The following is a 19,601-nucleotide window of genomic DNA, read 5'->3' as shown; positions in this document are numbered from 1 at the left end:
CCCTTCCTCTAAACACAGGCAAAAAACTGGATCACTTTATGATGACTATAGGCTTCTAGTGCCAATTATAGTTTTTGACACAGGTTGATAAAGAATAGTTATTTCTGTGTAATACTGGTCTGTAGCCTAATTACAGGAGCCAAAATAGAGGATGTCTCATAAATTGCCACTTTGCCACTTACTTTAACACTGTTAGGCATATTCTCAGTAAAATTACATCCCCTGGGTTTTGATTTATATGAAAAGCTTTGCACTGGGTATAATCAATTCAAGAAAAGTACTTGTGTGAAAAATAAGGACATAAAGGCACCATGCACACAGGCAGGGTTGCTTTAGAAATAAATGGACTGAGGATGTGCTTTTAGGCTTGTAAGATATTAGGTCCAAGAACATGAATCAGACACTGGTCCAAGGCTGAGCAGTGTAGCAGCCACATTAAATTAACCACAGCCCACTTTCAGTCATCCTGGCATAATCAGCAGCTTAAGGTCACCACTGTCTACTGCTGCTGTCAGCCCTCACACTTATCCAGTGTAATTTCTTTTCTCCCTCCCTTCTGCTTCCTATACTTTCATCATTCCTTTAACTCACTCTCTTCTCCTTAGCCTCACCTCTCATATTCCCTCCATGCCCTTGAGCTGCGTCCTAACAGAGAGCGCCCTGAGCCAGGTGGTCCCTCTCTGCCTGTCCTCTCCCCAGAGACACTGGGCTTTCGCCCAGAAAGTGAGACAGTATCCTCCCTGACTACAAGCTGGTGCTCAGTCAGGCCCCTAATGTCACATGCAGCTGACAAGCTGCTGGCTCAGAAAAAGATAGCAGGGGACAATGCAGTGTTCTGTGGAAAGCACAACACGAGGAGGGATTGATAATAGAGGGAGAGATAGGACAGTATATAGAAAGAAAGTGGAAAGAAAGGAGAGCGCCAAGAAGTGGAGAGGTGAGGTGCAATAAAGGGCGGGGAAACAAAAGACAAAGCACCAGCGGAAAGCGAAGAGCTGGACAGAAGTCTTTCAGAGTGCATCATGTGAACAAACACTAAAGAAAATCATGAAGTGGTTCAACTCAAATTTGCTTGTCGCTTTTGAGACATCCTTCATGACGATGTTTTATGGCTTTGGCTTGCAATAGTATAGGAGGAGGTTCCCCTGTGTTGAAAACTTGCCAAATAGTTGCTGTCCCAAAATCCAGACTGCTGCATCAAGCTGCTTAGTCATCACTGTGGTAGGGAGAAAGTATAGCACAAGCAAAAGACCCTCTCCACATGAGGCTGACAGACCTGATGAGTAATCTGCATGACCAGCAATATAGATTTACCCTCAGAGTCACCTACTGAACTGAGCTATTCTGGTCAAACTTGTTATGTCAGCAAACTAGTGGCATCTTTAACTGGTCTGCAGAATACAAGGTGGCAGGGTGGCCTGGTAGTCAGAGATCTTCCTGTAACTGTAAAGTGATAGGTTTGATCTTTCTGTCAATCACTGTGAGCCCATCAATAGCTGTATGTGCAGATGTTGTAACAGGCTTGTAATGTGTTTCAAGACTTGCATGTCAGTTGACTTTTCTGTGCTGAGATATCTCAGTCCATTATCTGATCACCAGGCTTTCTGTGGTCTAACCCAATATTCCATTCAACACGTAGTTTTGATTCAAAGAGCAGTCTGACAAAACAGACTCTACCTTAATTTGTTTTGATATGCAGGTAAAGGTGCATCTGAACAACAGGCTACAATTGGGCTACCTTATCTGCAATGACTACACCTGTAGCGAAAGCCACATAACCCATCCCTTAGCTAGCATTTCCTGGAAAGGCTAAACTCAAATTCCTGGATACAGGCAGCATAACATAACATACGTGACATCAACGTGATACTTACCTAATTTCATTAAAGACGCAAGCAGCACCCATAATGAGATTTCAAAAGGGACCTGTATGTGTTTGTAGTCGAGGCTGAGCACAGGGAAAGGTTTTTTAGTGAAGTTATGCCCTTCGTCCGTCACTTTGTGGTTGTCCACATTTTCCTGTTGGCTGATATCCGGAGAGCTGGCAGCTCCGAGAGGTAGCACGGAGCCCTCCAGAAACACCAAAACCATCAGCAGGAGCAGTCCCCGCTCCGGTAAACTCTTACCGATGCCTGCCGGGCTGTGTGAACCTGTCCCCGAAGGCATGATGTTGAACAAAAAAAGCCGATGTGATTTGAAAAGAAATTACTTGGTAAAAGTCCGATTGAAAATCAAGTAAGTTCAAGGTAGTTGGGAACGTTACAGCTGCGTTAACCAACTCTTCAACCGTCGAACATCCTAACTTACGTTAGCGGTCGGTTCGACTAGCTTAAACCGAACCAAAAGCCCATTCTGTCAGTTAACGTTAGCTAGCTTTGCTGCTTGTGTCCAGGTAAACAGTCACACCGACACAGGCCGTTGAAAGCAACCAGGAAATGTTGCTGTAAGATGCTGTAAAGAGTTCCTTTTCACAGCAGCACAGACAATACTGTAAAAAGCAAACCTATCCTGTTCGTTTTTTTACAGCGGTGTTTCACAAGCTTGTCCGTTTCTGTGTCAGTGACTATCAATGTCCTTTTCGGTGAAAGATGTCATTGTTGATGCTGGAGGCAAGCGAGACACAGCGGCATCCCCTCCACGCATCTTCTTCCCTCCGGCTGCCCAGGAAACTCGCCCGTGAGGCGGCGGTGCTCAGATACTGACCTTGAAGAGAAGGCACACAGCTGCCACACTGCATTTTGCCGCGTACCCTATGTAATTAAACTTTTTGACATTAATGTCCGCGTATGCGGCATTTCTACTGTGCTCCCCAAAAGACAAGACCTTGGTCGGAATCTCAGCTCAGAGGGATGATGGGGGAATACTTGGGCTGTGCTCCGCCCTGGCTTCAGCGGCTTGTCCTGGGATGTCAAACCAAGTGGCGATTAGTCCTGTCTGTAGTGGTGTTCTGCTTCATACAACCTTCAAAACGCACACCCTTTCGCGGAGGTTTGGTGGATGGGAGGAGGAGGAGGAGGAAGGGGGAGTAGAGTGGAAGGGGAGGGGGATGGCCGACTATAGTGACACCTATAGGAATGGAGGTTTAAGGTGTCTCATGAGTAAAAAAAAAAAAAAAAAAAAAAAAAAGCATCACCATAATCTTCTGAAACAAATGTCTACTTTACGCATCTGTTCCTAAACAGGGTATGCTTTGTCTGTGTTGGGAATGTTGTTTTGATCTCATAGGGATGCTGCTTGCCAGCTTTCACAGGGAGGTCAAAGGTCATGGTCAACTGCAGACCACATTCCAGAGAGCAGAGTATTTTTGCCTCTAGGACACTTGAATAGCCTACAGTAGATATTCGCTTTCATCATAGCTTTAACATTGTCACCATAAATCACTAAACCACCCTGCTAATTGTTACTGTTGTTGTGAATGCTCTGCTGAAAACCTTTACTGTATGTTTGTATGTTCACAATTGAGAATGACTTCCAGATGGGAGCCAAAACGTCTTGATTCTGAAAACAGTGTCCAGATGACTATGACTGAAACCTTTTCTACGATAGAACACTCCTGGACGAATGAGGGACTACACCGTCTTTACTGTATGTTGGTTGACTGTAAGCAGCCAGTTACACAAGTGTCATTAAATGGATCATTATCCAGCCCTTAGCTAGCCCTGATCACATTAATATAATCATGGAAGTGTGCCTTTGCCTAAATCGCAGATGATAGAAATTATGCCCGAGGACACTAGTTCACTCCATGATCGGAATACTTATTAAGCATGATGTGACCTAGCATTATGAGCAGTGATATTCACAATGGCTGACTGAGGAGTGGGGGTGCATACATTTGCAGAAATTGACTTTAGCTGGAATAGAAAACTGGCTATAAATGTTCTTTAAGGACATCATGTTTGCCTAAGAGGTCAGCTTCAGCTACCAAGGGTAGCCCCTAGAGCAGGTAGGGGCTCAGTATATTGCTCAAGGACACTTAAGTAGAGCACACACGTGCTGTATTGAACCGAGATGCTTATGTTCAAAAATAGTCATACTAATCAGTAAACTGTTTGGTTTTTGTTCCTGGTGTGTAGCTGTGGGAGTGGCCTTGGAAACTACTGTCATTACAAGGTCAAAATTATGACTCAACATGCTAGTGAATTTCCAAGCACACCTTCCAGATTTACTTAATTCCTCAAATAACAAAAGCACTAACTCTAAGCAGGCCATTTGTTTTACAAGGGCAGCTTGTGTTCAACTGACATTACAAGCTTGTCGAACCAGTAATTTGTTTGCTCAAAGTTGACCCTAAAGCAGCACAAGGGTGTCCCAAAGTGTATAAAGTAAAGCTGCAATGATTACTCAATTAAGTAATTAGTTGATTTAAAGAAAATTAATCCACAAAGTCATTTTTCAAGCAAAAATGCCAACTATTTGCTGGTTTCAGCTTTTCAAATGTGAGGATTTGCTGCTTGTCTTTGTCATGTATGATAGTTAATGAAATACCTTTTGGTTTTGGACTGACTGTAATGACATTAGACATTTTATAGACTAAACGATTATTTGAGAAAATATATGTCAGATTACTTGATAATGAAAATAATTAGTTAGTTAGTTGCAGCCCTAGTACTAATCAGCTTTTGCAGAGCTAGTTCCCTCCATTGATTTTTAAGAATCTAAAAATCCCTGGTTGGTCAGTTTGTCTCTACTATGATGTAACATGAAATTACAGTAATAACTGTTGAGAAGTGTTTCCACCTATGTATTCTAAACTGGCTAGAGTCCCCAATAATTAGGGCAGTAAGACCAGAAATGAAGAGAGACAAGGGCTGATTATAGTTTTGTGCTCAAATAGCTGCTTTCTGGACTTTTAGACAAGATATTGGCCAGTGAAAGACAGACTAAAGACATTAATTGTTCTGAGGCAAAAACTGTTAAACAAAATTGGATTAGATAATGTCTAGTCAGGCAGAATGATCCGAGGTGCAGCATTAATAAGGTATGGTCAGCGCTGATAATAGTGTGCTGCACAACACACACACTTAAACACAGTCAGAGTTCAGGCGACAAAGTGTCTATGCTGTTAGTCATTTCTGTCTCTCCCTATGTCTTTATCCCTCTTTATGACTGTAAGGTGTTTTATGTTTTACAGCCTCCTATTGCTGTTAGGTGACATAGTTAGATACTGCATCATGATCAGGAGAAACAGAGCACAGGGGGAACACCTACTACTCCTGTACTGTAGTCACTGTTAACTCCACCAACTGTGGTGGGTGTACACAGCTGTGTGCTTTGCTCTGACAGTCGAGTCCAGATTTTATATACTAACTGTATACAATACAGTGATCTTTATAGTATACTGTTTTTGCCATTAGTGTACAAGAAATCAACATACTTGTACATAGTATACAACATAATGTTTTTTTATATAATAACAGAACAAGAAATGGTACAATACGTGTAGTAATACAGCAGTCAAACCGAGACTTTAGAATGCCACTGCAAATTAAACTTCACAAAGAGAAAGCAAAATACCTCTGTAATGATTGAATACTTATTTTTTGTTTTCCTAGGTCTTTTTGGTGCTGTCTCACCACAATTTTCAATTTATTTTAAAACAACTTTTTCACGGAAGACATTTTGACATGTCACAGTAGGACAAGAACAGGTCTAAATAATAAAATTAGCGATGGCTGATTTTTCATTGAACTGCTTCAGTTTCAGGGTCCTGCTAATGTGTATTATAACCCTGTGCTTTTCCTACTATGAAAAGTCAAAATGTCTGCTGTGAAAATCTTCCATTTTATTCAGCTGTGAGTAGTACATCCATTTTCTTTGTGCACTGCCTTGTTGGACAATAGTTTAGATCAACAGAACACACAATTTCAAGGGTTTTTAGTGTGTGTGTTTAGTTTTTTTCCTAGTTTTTTTTCCACTAGCACTAGCATACCATCAACAGATGCCTTTAAGTGATTTATTGACGAAAACAGAAGATTATGAGTGAAGCTTGAACTCTTGTACTTCTTCTGTCTATTGCTTTGTCAATTTGAATGTCACTTTTAACAGGCCATTTTGTTAAAGTGGGTTAGTTGAAGTTAAAGTGTCTTTGAACTTTTGTTCTCATTCCTGTGTACTCAGTGCAAATGACAACTGAATATACACTTCAACATTTTCTGTTTAGGCCACAGAAATAAAGTGAGGAGAGCTGTGCCTACTGAACTGGTGGATATATTCAGGGCAATAGTTACTGCATGCCTCAGGGTTCAGTACATGCACTCATATCTAAAATGTATTATGAATGCCTTTATGCCTGCAGGATCAGCAGCAGTTTGCGCTGTTTGAGAGGAGGACTTCATTATTTGTACTTGTGCAGGTCATTTGTAGTGGGGCACTGTTAGTTATTCTGATGGTGCTACTGATATTGTCACTTTTATCTTCCATTTTGTTGTGTTATTGTGTGTGTTTTGGCATGTGTGTCTGTTGTACTGGTGCTTTTTTAAGATAATAGTTTAATCATAAATGAATGGCAAAAGTATCTTTCTTTCACTCTGATGTGGATGCAGAACAACTGTTTGAGTTGCTACCTCTTTAATTTATCTATTTCTACGTAGGATTACTGCTGTACTTATCACTTTTGCACAGTAACAATGCAATCGAACATGTATACCATACCAAGCATGACTTTTCAAACTAATTTGTAAATTAACCCCCATTCAAAACAAGTGGTAACCTCAGTAAAGTCTATGTTGGAACACATAACTTACCTTATGCAGCTCTGTTGTGGTAAGGTTGAGATGCCAAGAGCTTTGCTGCACAAACCCAGATTTCTACAACATGATTCCAAACGTCATCAAACTCTCGGAGAAAATAGTAGGAGGCATGGTGCTGTGGTTAGCGGATATGAGGGAAATTACTCAGGAGGACGGAACTAAACACATGCCTGGCCTATCGTATTTATGCTACGCAAAATAGAATATGTGCTTCAAGGCCACATGAACCAAATGCCACTCTTCCCCTTCAGCTGAAGCCAGAAATTCAGATTTGATCAAAGATAAATTGTACTCTACTAAAATAAATCCCCAGCCTGAAGAAAACGGAGTTGCATGTTGGAAGCTTTGTATTCATCCAAGATTGGGCAAGAACAATTTTATTGAAGCCTAGTGACCAAGCCTGCTGTCCAAAGCTTATTGGCTTTTGCTTTTGGGAGGTTTTCTTTCATATTCCTGAAGCTAAAGAAAGTACAGTCTTAGTGATAGACGTCCATTTTCTTCTCTGAACTGTGCAATTACACAATTTGAGATCATAAAACTCTACCAGCTCACCCTGACCCCAAAACAGTTTATATGTCCGCTTTGAAGTTTCTATTTTCTGCTTTTATCTGCATGGAGTTAGTCACTGTGTCTTCTCCACAAACCACGCAATGTGGAGCAAAACAAGTCAATTATTGCCAGGCAGTATTTTTTTACTATTTCCACTGGATTTATGAACAAAGCAATTGACAAGCTTTGTGGTTTGCAACTTTTTTCTTTGTTTATTTGTCTTTATGTTTGTTTCATTTGGAGAACATGACTCCAATATTAAAACCCTGTAGAGTGTAGAGAATCACATTTATTCAGATACGGACAACACAAACAGGTAACATCAGGCTAACTGGGACCTTGTATCCTGCTTTGCATACACATACTGGTTACCAAGAGTCAGATTAAATCAATAAATCATACACAAATTTAGAGTACTAAACTGCTTTTTTTTCAGTCCCCTGCTCAGAAACTGTCTGCATCACTGATGTGTTCCTGGCTGTACTGTATCAGCATGGCTTTTCATTAGAGGCTAGCCGCAGGATCCAGTGCTGTCACCTCCTGGATTTGTGATGAAGACCCAGCAGGAATCTGGGATAAGACTTGGTGATATGACGCCACCTGGTATAAGCTCTGTAAATGATGACAAGCTCTGACAGCATGTCTGTCGGCAAGGACAGAAGCAAAATATTTTGATGGTTTTAATCGCACTCAGAGCACCCTGTTGGGCAGAGATGGTTATTTGAGGATTCACTGAGCAAACAGTCACTTCTGACATGGCGGAGCTGAAGCATCTGGATAATGTCCATCTCCCGCTCGCTGTCTGTCTCTCTCTCTCTCTCTCTCTCTCTCTCTCTCTCTCTCTCTCTCTCTCTCTGTCTGTCGGTCTGGCTCTTCCTCTCTCTCTCATAGGATCCTGTACAATACAATAGCTCTTGTAGACCACTGGTGTCCTTAGGTATCATTTCCATCATCTTAGATTAAGGCAAAGGCATATTTTCATTATTATGGCCATGTGGTCATGGCACGCTACAGGTCAGACAGTGATCCACATAATGTCATTGTAAATCGGTGGCTGCTCAGAATCAGCATGACCAGTGTGACGTAAATGTTTTCAGCAGCTTACTGTAGCTGACAGCATGCTGTAGCCAATCACTGATAAATGACCAAGAATTATCATAATGTAGAGCATGGAGAAATGCCACTTACAGCAAGAGGTCTTTTCTTTTGAAATATGTGTGTCGTGTATCTTAAGGGGGGAACTCCACCAAGTTTACACATCAATTTGATTGTTTCTCCGACAATGTTATAGAAGTGCAATACTAAATTGGTGGAGTATTTTTTTAATCACTATAAATGTGGGTTGGCTTGTCTTGCGCTCATTCTTCTCTTTAATCTATGTCCTTCAATGTTTCTTTCTGTTCTTGGCTCAAACTACCTCAAAGATGAAGAAATGCATTGTGAAATTGCCAGATTAGGAAAACAAATGATGGGAAATTAGGAAATTTAGTTAACAAATAAGGAAGTTACAAAACCAACCAAATGAAAATGGTTGACATGTTTCATGGTTTTTCGGTTTAATCTGTCATGGGTTAACACCCACAGCCTCTCCACTGCAGCATGAGATTCATTAATTAGATAGCAAGCTTCCCTCCCTTCTCCCTTCTCCCCTCTCCTTCCTCTGTTTCTCTCTCCCCCTCTTGACACCTACCTGAATTTAGAATATATTTCAGCAGACATTTTAATAATTTAATAAAACCCTGATTCACTCAAACTGTCTTCTGATGATGCAGCACCACCTCCCATTGTCAGATGTTGTTTGCCATTGTGAAAATGTGCACGTATGACTCTCTGCCTGAAGGTGGTGCCATAATTCTAGAAATATATAATGACATGGCATACTCTGTTCACATATCAACTAAGGAAACATAACAGTAAGGTAAAAAACAAAACAAAAAACAGGGAAAATTGTCATTATGATGTTTTGATAATTACAACACTATTGAGCAACAATTTAGTATATTACAATGGGCAATCATTAGGGAATGTTTCAGCAAGATTATGTTGCCAAGAACTTAGTTTGAACTCACTAGTATGCCTGTCAACAGGGTCCAGAGAAAAGATGCACTTAATATCTGAGTGGTGTAAATGAAATTCAGATGAGAGCCATGTGGCCTTACCCAAAATTAAACATCGCATGTTGTTTTCCTCACACACACTGTTTTAATAAAAGTCTTTCAGTGCACCAGAGCCAGACTTTGCTCTGTGCTGTCAGGCCGAGGTTTCCAAGGTGTTCTTCTCTTTGTGTTCTAGGCAGACCTTTTGGCTCCGGGGTGAACCATAACTCTTACCTCATTACCATGAAAGGTGCGCTCGCTCAGCGATTCTGCCCAGGTCACATCTGGCACCACCCAGAATAGACAAGGGGGAGGGAGGGAACCCACTTTGAACTTCAAAGCAGGCGGTAAAATTTGCTTGAAGGTATTCCACTGTATACACGCATGACATTGTATTCAGCACAGATTGAGCACTTGCCTGCAAAATGTAGAGCAGACCAGAACACTGATTATCTTAGTGGACATGGATTATTTTAGTCAGTAAGATGTTTTATGCCACAATTTTTTACCTGTAGTGGGCCCTATTAATTCCAGAGTGATGTTTGCTAGTGAACATCTGCTAGAGTTATGACTTCATCCACAAGGCCGAGGATGAGAGGCGGACAGCGAATGGCTTAGCTCAGGCTGCACTAGCCAAGGCCAGCTGTGATATGAGCTGTATATCAGTACCTCTACAGGTCCAAATACATGCACACGTCGGGCATTATCTGCTGCTCTCTTCATACTTCACAGACCCACACTCCACCCACAAACACACACATTACGCCACTCACAAAGTTGTTGGAGTTTAACAATGTTATGACTCAACCTTCGGTCTCACAATCTACAAGCGTGAACACAAATCATCCTCTCAGCTGGGTGCAGCCAGCCAGGAGGAGATGTTCCAGCATGTACCTTAACATGGCGGCTCTGTAATTCACCACCGCAGTTTTCATGTATAATTTACCACCGCAAGAAATTCCTCTTTCATGTATTATTAAACGGAATAACCCATCATTTGGACTCGGCACTGTTTTCACTGTGTAATTACGTCCACACAGCGCTGACTGTTTGTGAGAGTTTGTGAATAGTGAAACCGAATAAAGACACTAATAGTCGATGTCATAATGTAGGGGGAATTTAGAAACAAGTGAACAAGAAATGTGAGTTTAGCCTATAAATACATAAAGCCGGTGTATTCTATTTGATTTTATGGCTGTATTTTTACTTAATCTAATTACTGTATGTTTATTTATGTAGCTATAATAGGTATTTTGGATATTCGGTGCACTATGAAACTTTGTTAGGAATATTAGGTTAGTAAAATCTGCATTTATAGACTATTTATAGCTATAATAATATATATACACAGTTTACAGTAAAAACAGTTATTGGGTACAAAATGAATACAATTATAGATGTATTAAGAGGACTGCACTAGGTTCCCGAGGCCTGGACCTCTGTAACTATTACCACAAGATGCTCTTTTTTTGGTTGTTTTTGGAAATGTAAGCAATTTCTTTAGCTTAAGTAACATTATTTTAACTGCCCCTGTGGATATCAAGTTATAGGACGGCAGTAAAACTAATTAAAAGTGAGTCCAAATCTATCTAGATGTCCCCATAAAGATGTGCAGTGCACACCTGCCTGAATACTGTGAGTGACACAGGAAAGTCGGAAGAGATAACATCAACATCAAGGAATTACACTTAAGTCAAGGAAATAAGCATTTATACCAAATGGTTATATAGTTAGGGAAAAGGCTCTGCTGTTTGAGGGAGCTCTCAATCAATCACATATCTGAACGTTAAATCTTAGTTATATCAACAACACGAAATACCACATAAGGAGGAGTTTGCGGTGGGGGAGGGAGAAAATGGCATTGGCATGAGTGTAAGCAGAGTAAACAGTGATAATGTCAGGTTATAATGTCTATACACCTGCATGAATATGACTGAACATTACTAGCCACACAGCTGTGAATCAGCTGGATTAAATGAAAGCTGTGAATGAATGATTGTGAAGAATATTGCAAACAGCTGAGGATCAGTTTTATTATCAAAATGCAGTGATGTAAAATGCATGTAATCTGAAAGTCACATATTAATCTCTGAAAGCTAAATCTAAAGTTACATTTGCATTAATTGATTTTTTGGTCATTCAAGGGCAGCGCAAACAACCTGTAACTACATTACCATTTTATCAACTTTTAAGTTGATATGTTGAATGTGTTAGCAGTTTCCTTTTTACACATCCAGCAGATACATGTTTTTGGCCACTTGCTGAATGTAAGTCCAATATTCATTCTCCTTTTAGCTCTGTTTTCGGTCTCCACTAACCCCTGGGAAATATCTGGCTCTTTAGTAGCTAAATGCTCCACTATGTTCATCAGCTAGTTGCTACCTTTGTCTGTCTGCCAGTACAGAGCTTTTTTGCTGAAAACAGCTGCTTGCTGCTGTTGAAAAAAATGCTGATGAGAGAGGTGGGAGTGAAACAGTAAAGTTGTGGGCTGGAAAACCAAAACAATGAATTATCGGTTTGATCACTATGAGCAATCCCTCTCACTTCACACATTTTCACCATTGTTAATGCAAAAATAGAGATCAGTGCAGCTTTAAAAGAATTTCATTCAGTTTGACTGAGGTGATTTAAACATTTCACTATCCACTCAACAGATTATAATTAGTTGTAGAAATACTTCTTCCAATTACTTTTCTATATCCAAAATATACATGTATATACTCTTTAGTAGATTCCGACATCTCCTATGCACAGTTACCACATGATATTGTTAAACATCAGTGTTGTGCTTTGGCTTCAGTCTGTTCCCAGCGGTGTTTAGTTTTTGTCCTGCCAAACATGAGATGCTTTCTGATTGGGCAGGGAAGCTGTAATTTCCATAGTGATGAGAATTCTTTTGACTGAGTGTGAGTCTAGCCATACACAAGCTGTCTGTGTCATGATTTCTAACACTGTTACTGTCGTTTACTTTTGCTTTGCTAAATATGTCACTATGCTCTGTCACCCTCTTTAATCAGTCCAGCAGTTCTCAGTTTTAGTTGCATAACCGCTGCCACTGTGCCACTCGTCACCAGCTCGGGGTGACGAGTCAATTCCAGAGTTCACTGCCACTGTGCCTCGAAGTGAAACCACATGAAAGTTAAACAGTGACCACTGAGTTTATAAAAGGAGCGGCCAGTTGCAGAGAACGAACCACAAAACTCCGTCTTCACCCCATTTTCAGTGCAGGAATGACAAAAATACAGGTCCTCATAAAATATGTAAGGCACCATTTCTGAGAGACAGCACGTTTATACCAAAGGAAGATATGGGACCTATTGGGGCATGCCTAAACTGGATTATAGACTCACTGATACAACATGATGACTTGTTTAATGAGTGAGAGAGAATGTAAAAATGTAACCCTGCCTGTGAACATACAGTATAGAGTACATGGACAGAGGCAGGAAGAGCGAGCCAGCACAGCACAGGACAGGAGAGGCCACATCCTTCCTGGCTCTCACTATATCTCTGTCCACCATACTGTACATTTGAATTATGCTTCCTGAGTAGTAATTCTGTGGGAGTAGCCACAGAGTATTAATACATACTGTACACTCATTTAAGATGAGAAGGTTGCTGCTGTACTGGAACAAGAACGGGTAACTCAATAAACAGCATTACTAATTTAAATGCAGTCAAAGTGGTTTCATTGTACAATAGCGGATACACTGTGGATTGTCATTCCAGACAAATGTGTTTTAGCTCACCTGAAAGACTGATAACTAAATCATCCCAAGCAAGAGGTTGTGAGGTTGTTGTTTTGTTAATGTAATGAAAGTGAAGACGTCAGCTCGTTACCTGTACTGGATCAAGAACTGGAGCAAGTATCTATAGCTGTCAGATAAATGTAGGGGTGTAAAAAGTACAATATTTCTCTCTGAAATGTTGTGAAATAGAAATATGAAGTAAAATAACATGGAAATACTTAAGTATTTCCATGTAAGTACAACAAGTACCTCAAAATTGTACCTAAGTGCAGTACAATATACTTAGTTACTTTCCACCACTAACAAAAATAGTCTTCATATAGGAGGTTTTATATTAAGGTCAATGTAATTATGAAAAATCAATGTCTATGTCAATTCACAATATATATTAACCCATAATTGTACTTGTAAGTGGGTCAAACAGGATTCGTGTGTTCACACTCATTCAGGCTGTTTTCATTTGTTAAGTTTGTCTTAAAGCACATGTGTGCATGCATATGTGTTTGTCCATGTTCCTGCATGTGTGTTCATCCCCACGGCCCTCGAGTGGTACAGAGAATGTCAAGAGGCTGTGGAGGCAGCTGGGGCGCAGGGAGCGTGACTCAGCGTGGACGGTGATGAGACAGGACAGCTTTACAGCAGCAGGGCATGCTGCAGCATCAGACACAGGGTGGATTTGAATATTGCATTAGAGCGCTGGAGCTGTCTCCCCGTACCCCCTAGGCTCCGTGGAGCCCTAGCCCGGCCCTAAACCCTCATTCTGGTGGAAGGAACCACAGAGCTTCAGCCTCAGTTGACCTGATAACTCTGGAGCTGGTGGAGTTGGACCAGACTCTTCCTCAGTGTATTTGACAAAGAGTTTCCAATGGTTGAATGTGAGCCACAGTTTGCTGACGTGTGTCTGTCTGTCTGTGTAAATGTGATGATATGTTAGGTAGGTGCTACTGTGAGGAGAGAGAAACTGAGCTGCCGTTTAAATTCAGCCTGTCTAAGTAGTGGCTGACCACAGAGTTGCATTCTGGACCAAACCCCAAACCACAAAGCCTAGTGTGAATAGAGTGGAGGAGGGTGGGAGCATACAAGCACGGACTGGACTGAACTGTGCAGGATTGCAGAGTATGGAGAAGGATCTGCATATCAAAATCAGGAAAATGTTAAAAATTCCTGAGGGAAAACAACATCAATGCAGGATATTCAGACGCAGTAACAAGTGAATGTGGAGGGAATTAAGATTCAAAGCTAATTCAACATTATATACTTACATTACATAGCTAATATTTCAGTATAACAGTAAGGCACAGGAAATGAGAGTTCACCACCTTTGAAATAGTAAAAGAGAGATGCTGAAGGCACATCTGGCAGCTCAGCTCAACATGATCTAACTAGACAAAAAAGGCCACAAAACATGAGTGCAAAGATCAAACTACAGTAGATTTAACCATTAACCACAACAGGCACTGTAAAGTGCATTGCTCACACACTGTAAAGCTTTTTAAAACAACATTGTGTCAAGTGTTCATTTGAGTCATAGCCATTAACAATGCCCACTGGAAAGCCAGACATGTTGGCAACCACGGGAACAGTACAATAGACAAACACTGCTCTGTAATCAGCCCTGCCCACTGAAGGATTCCAAATGAAGCTGTCATCTACTACACAAGTCTGTGAGGAAAACAATAATGTTGACAGGAACTTAGTCTGGTGCAAAACAGAGGGGAATGTTCCCGGTTAACGGTAGGAGAAACAGAGTTGTGACTGGAGTACTGCAGCTGACTCAATCTGGACAGGAAAAGTAGATGATTAACATTGTGTTACCTCAACAGCCACAGACAAGGTGCTTTGGTGCAGTATTTAATCCCCAAACTGCGTGTGAAAGGCCTTTCAGATAAGAAAGGTGCTGTGAAAAACCAGTTAGTTGGAGTTTGGAGAAGGCCTTTAAAAGAGGTCATCCAGATGTATTCAATCTCTGCCGCAGCAACAAAGGAACCCTTCTTTTCTCTTGACCACATCGTCTACATCTTGTACAAGAAGATACACTCACAAGGCCTGTTCTGAATAAGCCATTGTCTTGAGTCTGTGGTCCGCAGCAACAACAACAACAAAGGAAGATGACAGAAACAAATAACAATTGTACTGTTTTTTTGAGGAGAAAAAAGTGAGCGATTGTTGAATTTCTCCACGTCAGCGATCATAAGGAAAGGGGGTCAGAGAAACAAAGAAACATGTCATGGTGCTTGTTAGAACTTGAACCGCAGTCCCTAATATTGAAGAAAGCAAGGGAAGTGTGTGATGTGGTGTGTGAATGTGTGTGTTCTTGAGTGGATGGAGTGGGCGCGTGTGTATGAACTTCATTGTATGTCTGCACGCATTAACACATAAGATATATGATCCAAGAAATAACAAAAAACAGCAATTACACATTTTAATGGGCCTATGTTTGCATTACATTAAAGGGAGACTGACAGAGACAGAAATGTCCCTATAATGCAAAGCTCAGCTAGTCTCCAATTTGATCACTCCATACTGTTTATAGCATGCTTTTGCTGAGCTCTGGCTAATACTGAAGCTCTCTACCCTATTATTTATTTACAGGGACTAATTGAGGGTCAGGCCCTTTGGCTAACATAGCAGCACATTATACATGCATGCACATTAAAATGCTAACTAAACATGCTATGTACAGTACTTAAATATTACATTGCTGTGGAAGGGAAAAAAAACCTTGTAAGTTGTTATAATATATTCTTGGATACTTATTCATGGGTTTTACTTTTCAACACAACTCTATTGACCTGTTGGTTAACTTTGCTGAGTAAAACCTGGAAATTCCCTCAAATCTGCAACATGGACTCATTCACTCAGCAAACGTGTCCAGATAATTCAGCAAACCTGCTTCTTGGAACAGGCTCCAGCTCGATGTGAGTTCCTCACATGAACTTTGAGAAAATGTTCATTTTGACTGGCTGTATTCAATGATGACCAAATTTTCCATTGAGCCTTCCAGAGTTGATTTGAGGACAGTTGTTGTTCTTGGGTCACTGCTCCTGTAACTCAGTCTGTGTATGTGATAAGAGTCTACCAGAGCCACCATCAGATGCATTATTGATGAGCCTAATGTCCACAAATAGGAGAGTCTATGTAGGAGCAGTTTTGTTAATATCATCCCCCCGTGTGATATTAACCTAAAGTGCACCACAGTGGGCCTTAAAATTTTCATTCAACACACTTTACATTTCCGTTTTGTAATCTTTATAGCTTGATTATTTTGATTGATGGTAACCACAGATAGGAATGTGGTTATTTTCACAAGCAAAACTGAAATAAATGTACTGTTCGATCGAGTCAACAAGATTGCTATGACTTTTTAAAATTTTCACTTGTTTGCACATGTACCCAAATGCACACAGACAGAATGTGAGCACAGACAATCTATAACAAATCCTTTCAACTAGTTTTTCCTACAAGTAATCTATGCCTTAGTCTTAGCAGTTTAACCCAGTATTGGTCGCCCCCCACCAATTTTAGATGTTGTTTGAGGAGAGCAGATTATGGGGAGTCACAATTCCCGATTAATTGCCTGAATGATCAATAATCTGGCTGTCGGACGATCGGATGGATTTCTGGCATGTTCGAAACTTTGGTCGGCTGTGCTGAAGTTTGAGCAGATCTATGATTTTATTTCCTACATGGCTGCTGTAAACAACATCCTTTATAAACTGTATTGAGATTGTTTTAATGTTATTGGAGTATTGTTTTATATATTGTGGCTAGAAATGTAGTTTTGACTGAGACTGTGCTGCAGACCATATTTTCTGCATCTTCCAGCCATCTTTTTTTCTTTTTGCTTTCTGTTATGAGTAGAATTGCATAAACTAAGAAAACTTTTCTTGTATTTTGTCCACATTTTTGAGGAAGCATCCATCTTGTTTGAATAAAACTAGATATTCTGAATGGACAAAATCAACTGGGGATTCTGTGTTTATGTACAGTGTGACCTTACAAGTATTGTGTTTTGGCTGTGCAGAGAGGCTGATTAAAACGTGTAGTGTGAGTTAACGCAACATACAAGATTAATAAAAACATACAGTGTCCCAGCTTTCAAGACACACCAATCTCAAATGTTTAGAGGGCAGAGAGCTATGCCAATGTGATGCCTGACCAGACAACCATGAAGGCATCCAGTCCACGATCAGTTGAAGGGAGAAAAAGACTATGTATAGTAGCTTGAATATCCCTGGAATCCATCTAAAACTACAGCGTACCACGTCATTTCTGTTGACCTAGTTGTCACATTTTCTCCATAAAAATGCAGAAAAAGAAAGTAATAGAAAGAGCAACACAGGACTTTCTCCCTTCACATTGTCAGACTCAATCACAAGAGTTATGAGTCATCATTTCACAGTTTACTGATGCCTGACAGTCCTGCTCACATCAGCCCACAGGGGTTGTCAGTTAGAGGCACTTCATCATTCAGCATTATCAGTCCCATTAACCTGCAAACACCGACTCACTTACCCAAGATCATGGTGCAGGTACACAGAGGAGGGCACACACTGACTCAATCATATACCATCACACTTAAAGGGACAGTTCACCCCAAAATCAAAAATACATATTTTCCCTCTTACCTGTAGTGCTATTTATCTAACTAGATTGTTTTGGTGTGAGATGCCAAGTTTTGGAGATATTGGCCGTAGTGATGTCTCGAATATAATGGGACTATATGGCACTCGGCTTGTGGTGCTCAAAGCGGCCAAAAAAAAACATTTGAAAAACTCTGTGGATTATCTCGAGTAACTGTGTCATGACTTCTGGAAAGAGGCATTGCTGTTGAGTTTTTCAAAATCACTTTTTTGGCACTTTGAGCACCACAAGCCAAGTGCCATATAGTTCCATTATATTCAAAAAAGGCAGATGTCTCTATGGCTAATAATTCCAAAACTCTGCAACTCACACAATCTAGATGGATAAATAGCACAACTGGTAAAAAGAAAAATATGTATTTTTGATTTTGGGATGAACTGTCTCTTTAAACACTCAACACAACACACACAACATACAAACCCATATTTATACCTATGTCAAGTAAAACCAGGGGCTGAAGGAAGAGGCAGGACAACATAAACACTTGCATTTCCTTTCCACTCCTCTTTTTATCTCCTTTCATCCCTCTCTCTCTCTCTCTCTCTCTCTCTCTCTCTCTCTCTCTCTCTCTCTCTTTATTTTCTCCTGGATTTTTCCAACTCCTGCTGACACAGTTGCAAATCAGTCAGGTTAGATTCCTACTCTGACGATCCTCATCTGTAAGTGGGTGTGTGTTTGTCCAAGTGATAGAAGCTAAAGAGGCAGTGTTTGTTAGAGAGAGACAAATTCCTCTCAAAAGTGAAAGGCATTCAATCTGCCATTTGCTATCATTCAATGGAAAGTTTACTTTCCAAAGTAAATAATTCATATGACGCATGTCTTTGGCATCTGTGAAGCAAATTTCCATGGGGTTTCCCAATATTATAGACTCAAAATAACTTTATAAATCTTGCAAATCAATCATGTTTCCCACTGATACATTCATTCATTGTTTAGACTCAGGTTATTGTTCTACCAAAATATCAGATCCAGATAATCAAAAGAAAACATGACTCCTGCAACCTAAAGTTAACAAGGAAGTGAAGTAATAACAGAACTGTATTATTTTCCACATTCATGAATCACCAGATTTCCACAAAAAATTCCTGTCTTTCACTTGTCTTCTCCGAATTCGGATCACTGCAAGAAGTCATGGCCTACAATAAGTATCACATTCTTGCCACTGTCGCCAAGTGCTTGCTCTTGGTGGGAATTGTTGGGTCTCTGTAAATAATATTATAAAAAGTACGGTCTAGACCTGCTCTTAAGGAAAAGTGCAATGAGATAACTTCTGTTAGGAATTGGCGCTATATAAATAAATTTAACTGAACATCCATGTCTGTCTCTTTCAGAAAGGATTATGAATTCTTGGACTTTTTCAGGCAGGGTCAATGTTCTCAGGGTAGTCGTTGTAAAACATGGTGAGGTAAATTTCCACTCACTGTGTTGACAAGAGGGAAGATTAAGGTGTCAAGTAGGTAAATAAAGCCTGATACCTGATAGATGCTGCGGACTTTGTGTTTGTGTGTGTGTCCGTGTGTGTTCTGGTTTGTGTCACTCACTAAAATGGGGCTGTCTCTTTCTGTGAGCAATGAGACGAAACCAGAGAAGGGCTCTGTTTCCTGTTTATAGCGTCTTCGTTGTTAATGCTTTGTCCCTGGAGACAACACAGAAACCTCCAGCTGATAAAATGAGCAGTAGAAGGGTTAAGAATAACAAGAGGACAAACAGATTTGAAGTTACAATGGTGTTTTTTTGCCATAGCTAATCTCTTATTAGTGACATCAGGATAGTAATCATGTAGCACTATCTGTAAACATGGTGCTACTTTC

General features: G+C 40.4%; 1 protein-coding gene across 2 annotated transcripts in view; it reads right to left on the bottom strand.

The window, feature by feature from the left end:
* Positions 1 to 3,025, bottom strand: part of slc9a1a (solute carrier family 9 member A1a) — a 33,750-nt gene extending 30,725 nt beyond the window's left edge. The window contains exon 1 of one of the 2 annotated variants that reach the window (XM_044208405.1): positions 1,875 to 3,025. In XM_044208405.1, the coding sequence (XP_044064340.1) occupies positions 1,875 to 2,166 (292 nt within the window). In that variant the 5' untranslated portion in view covers positions 2,167 to 3,025. The remainder of the gene's footprint in view (positions 1 to 1,874) is intronic. The other variant, XM_044208407.1, reaches the window with a different exon arrangement.
* Between the last annotated feature and the right edge of the window lie 16,576 nt (positions 3,026 to 19,601).

This window comes from Siniperca chuatsi, linkage group LG9 (genome assembly GCF_020085105.1).
Source record: "Siniperca chuatsi isolate FFG_IHB_CAS linkage group LG9, ASM2008510v1, whole genome shotgun sequence".
NCBI classification, from domain to species: Eukaryota; Metazoa; Chordata; class Actinopteri; order Centrarchiformes; family Sinipercidae; genus Siniperca; species Siniperca chuatsi.
This window is presented reverse-complemented; position numbering and strand designations above follow the sequence as displayed.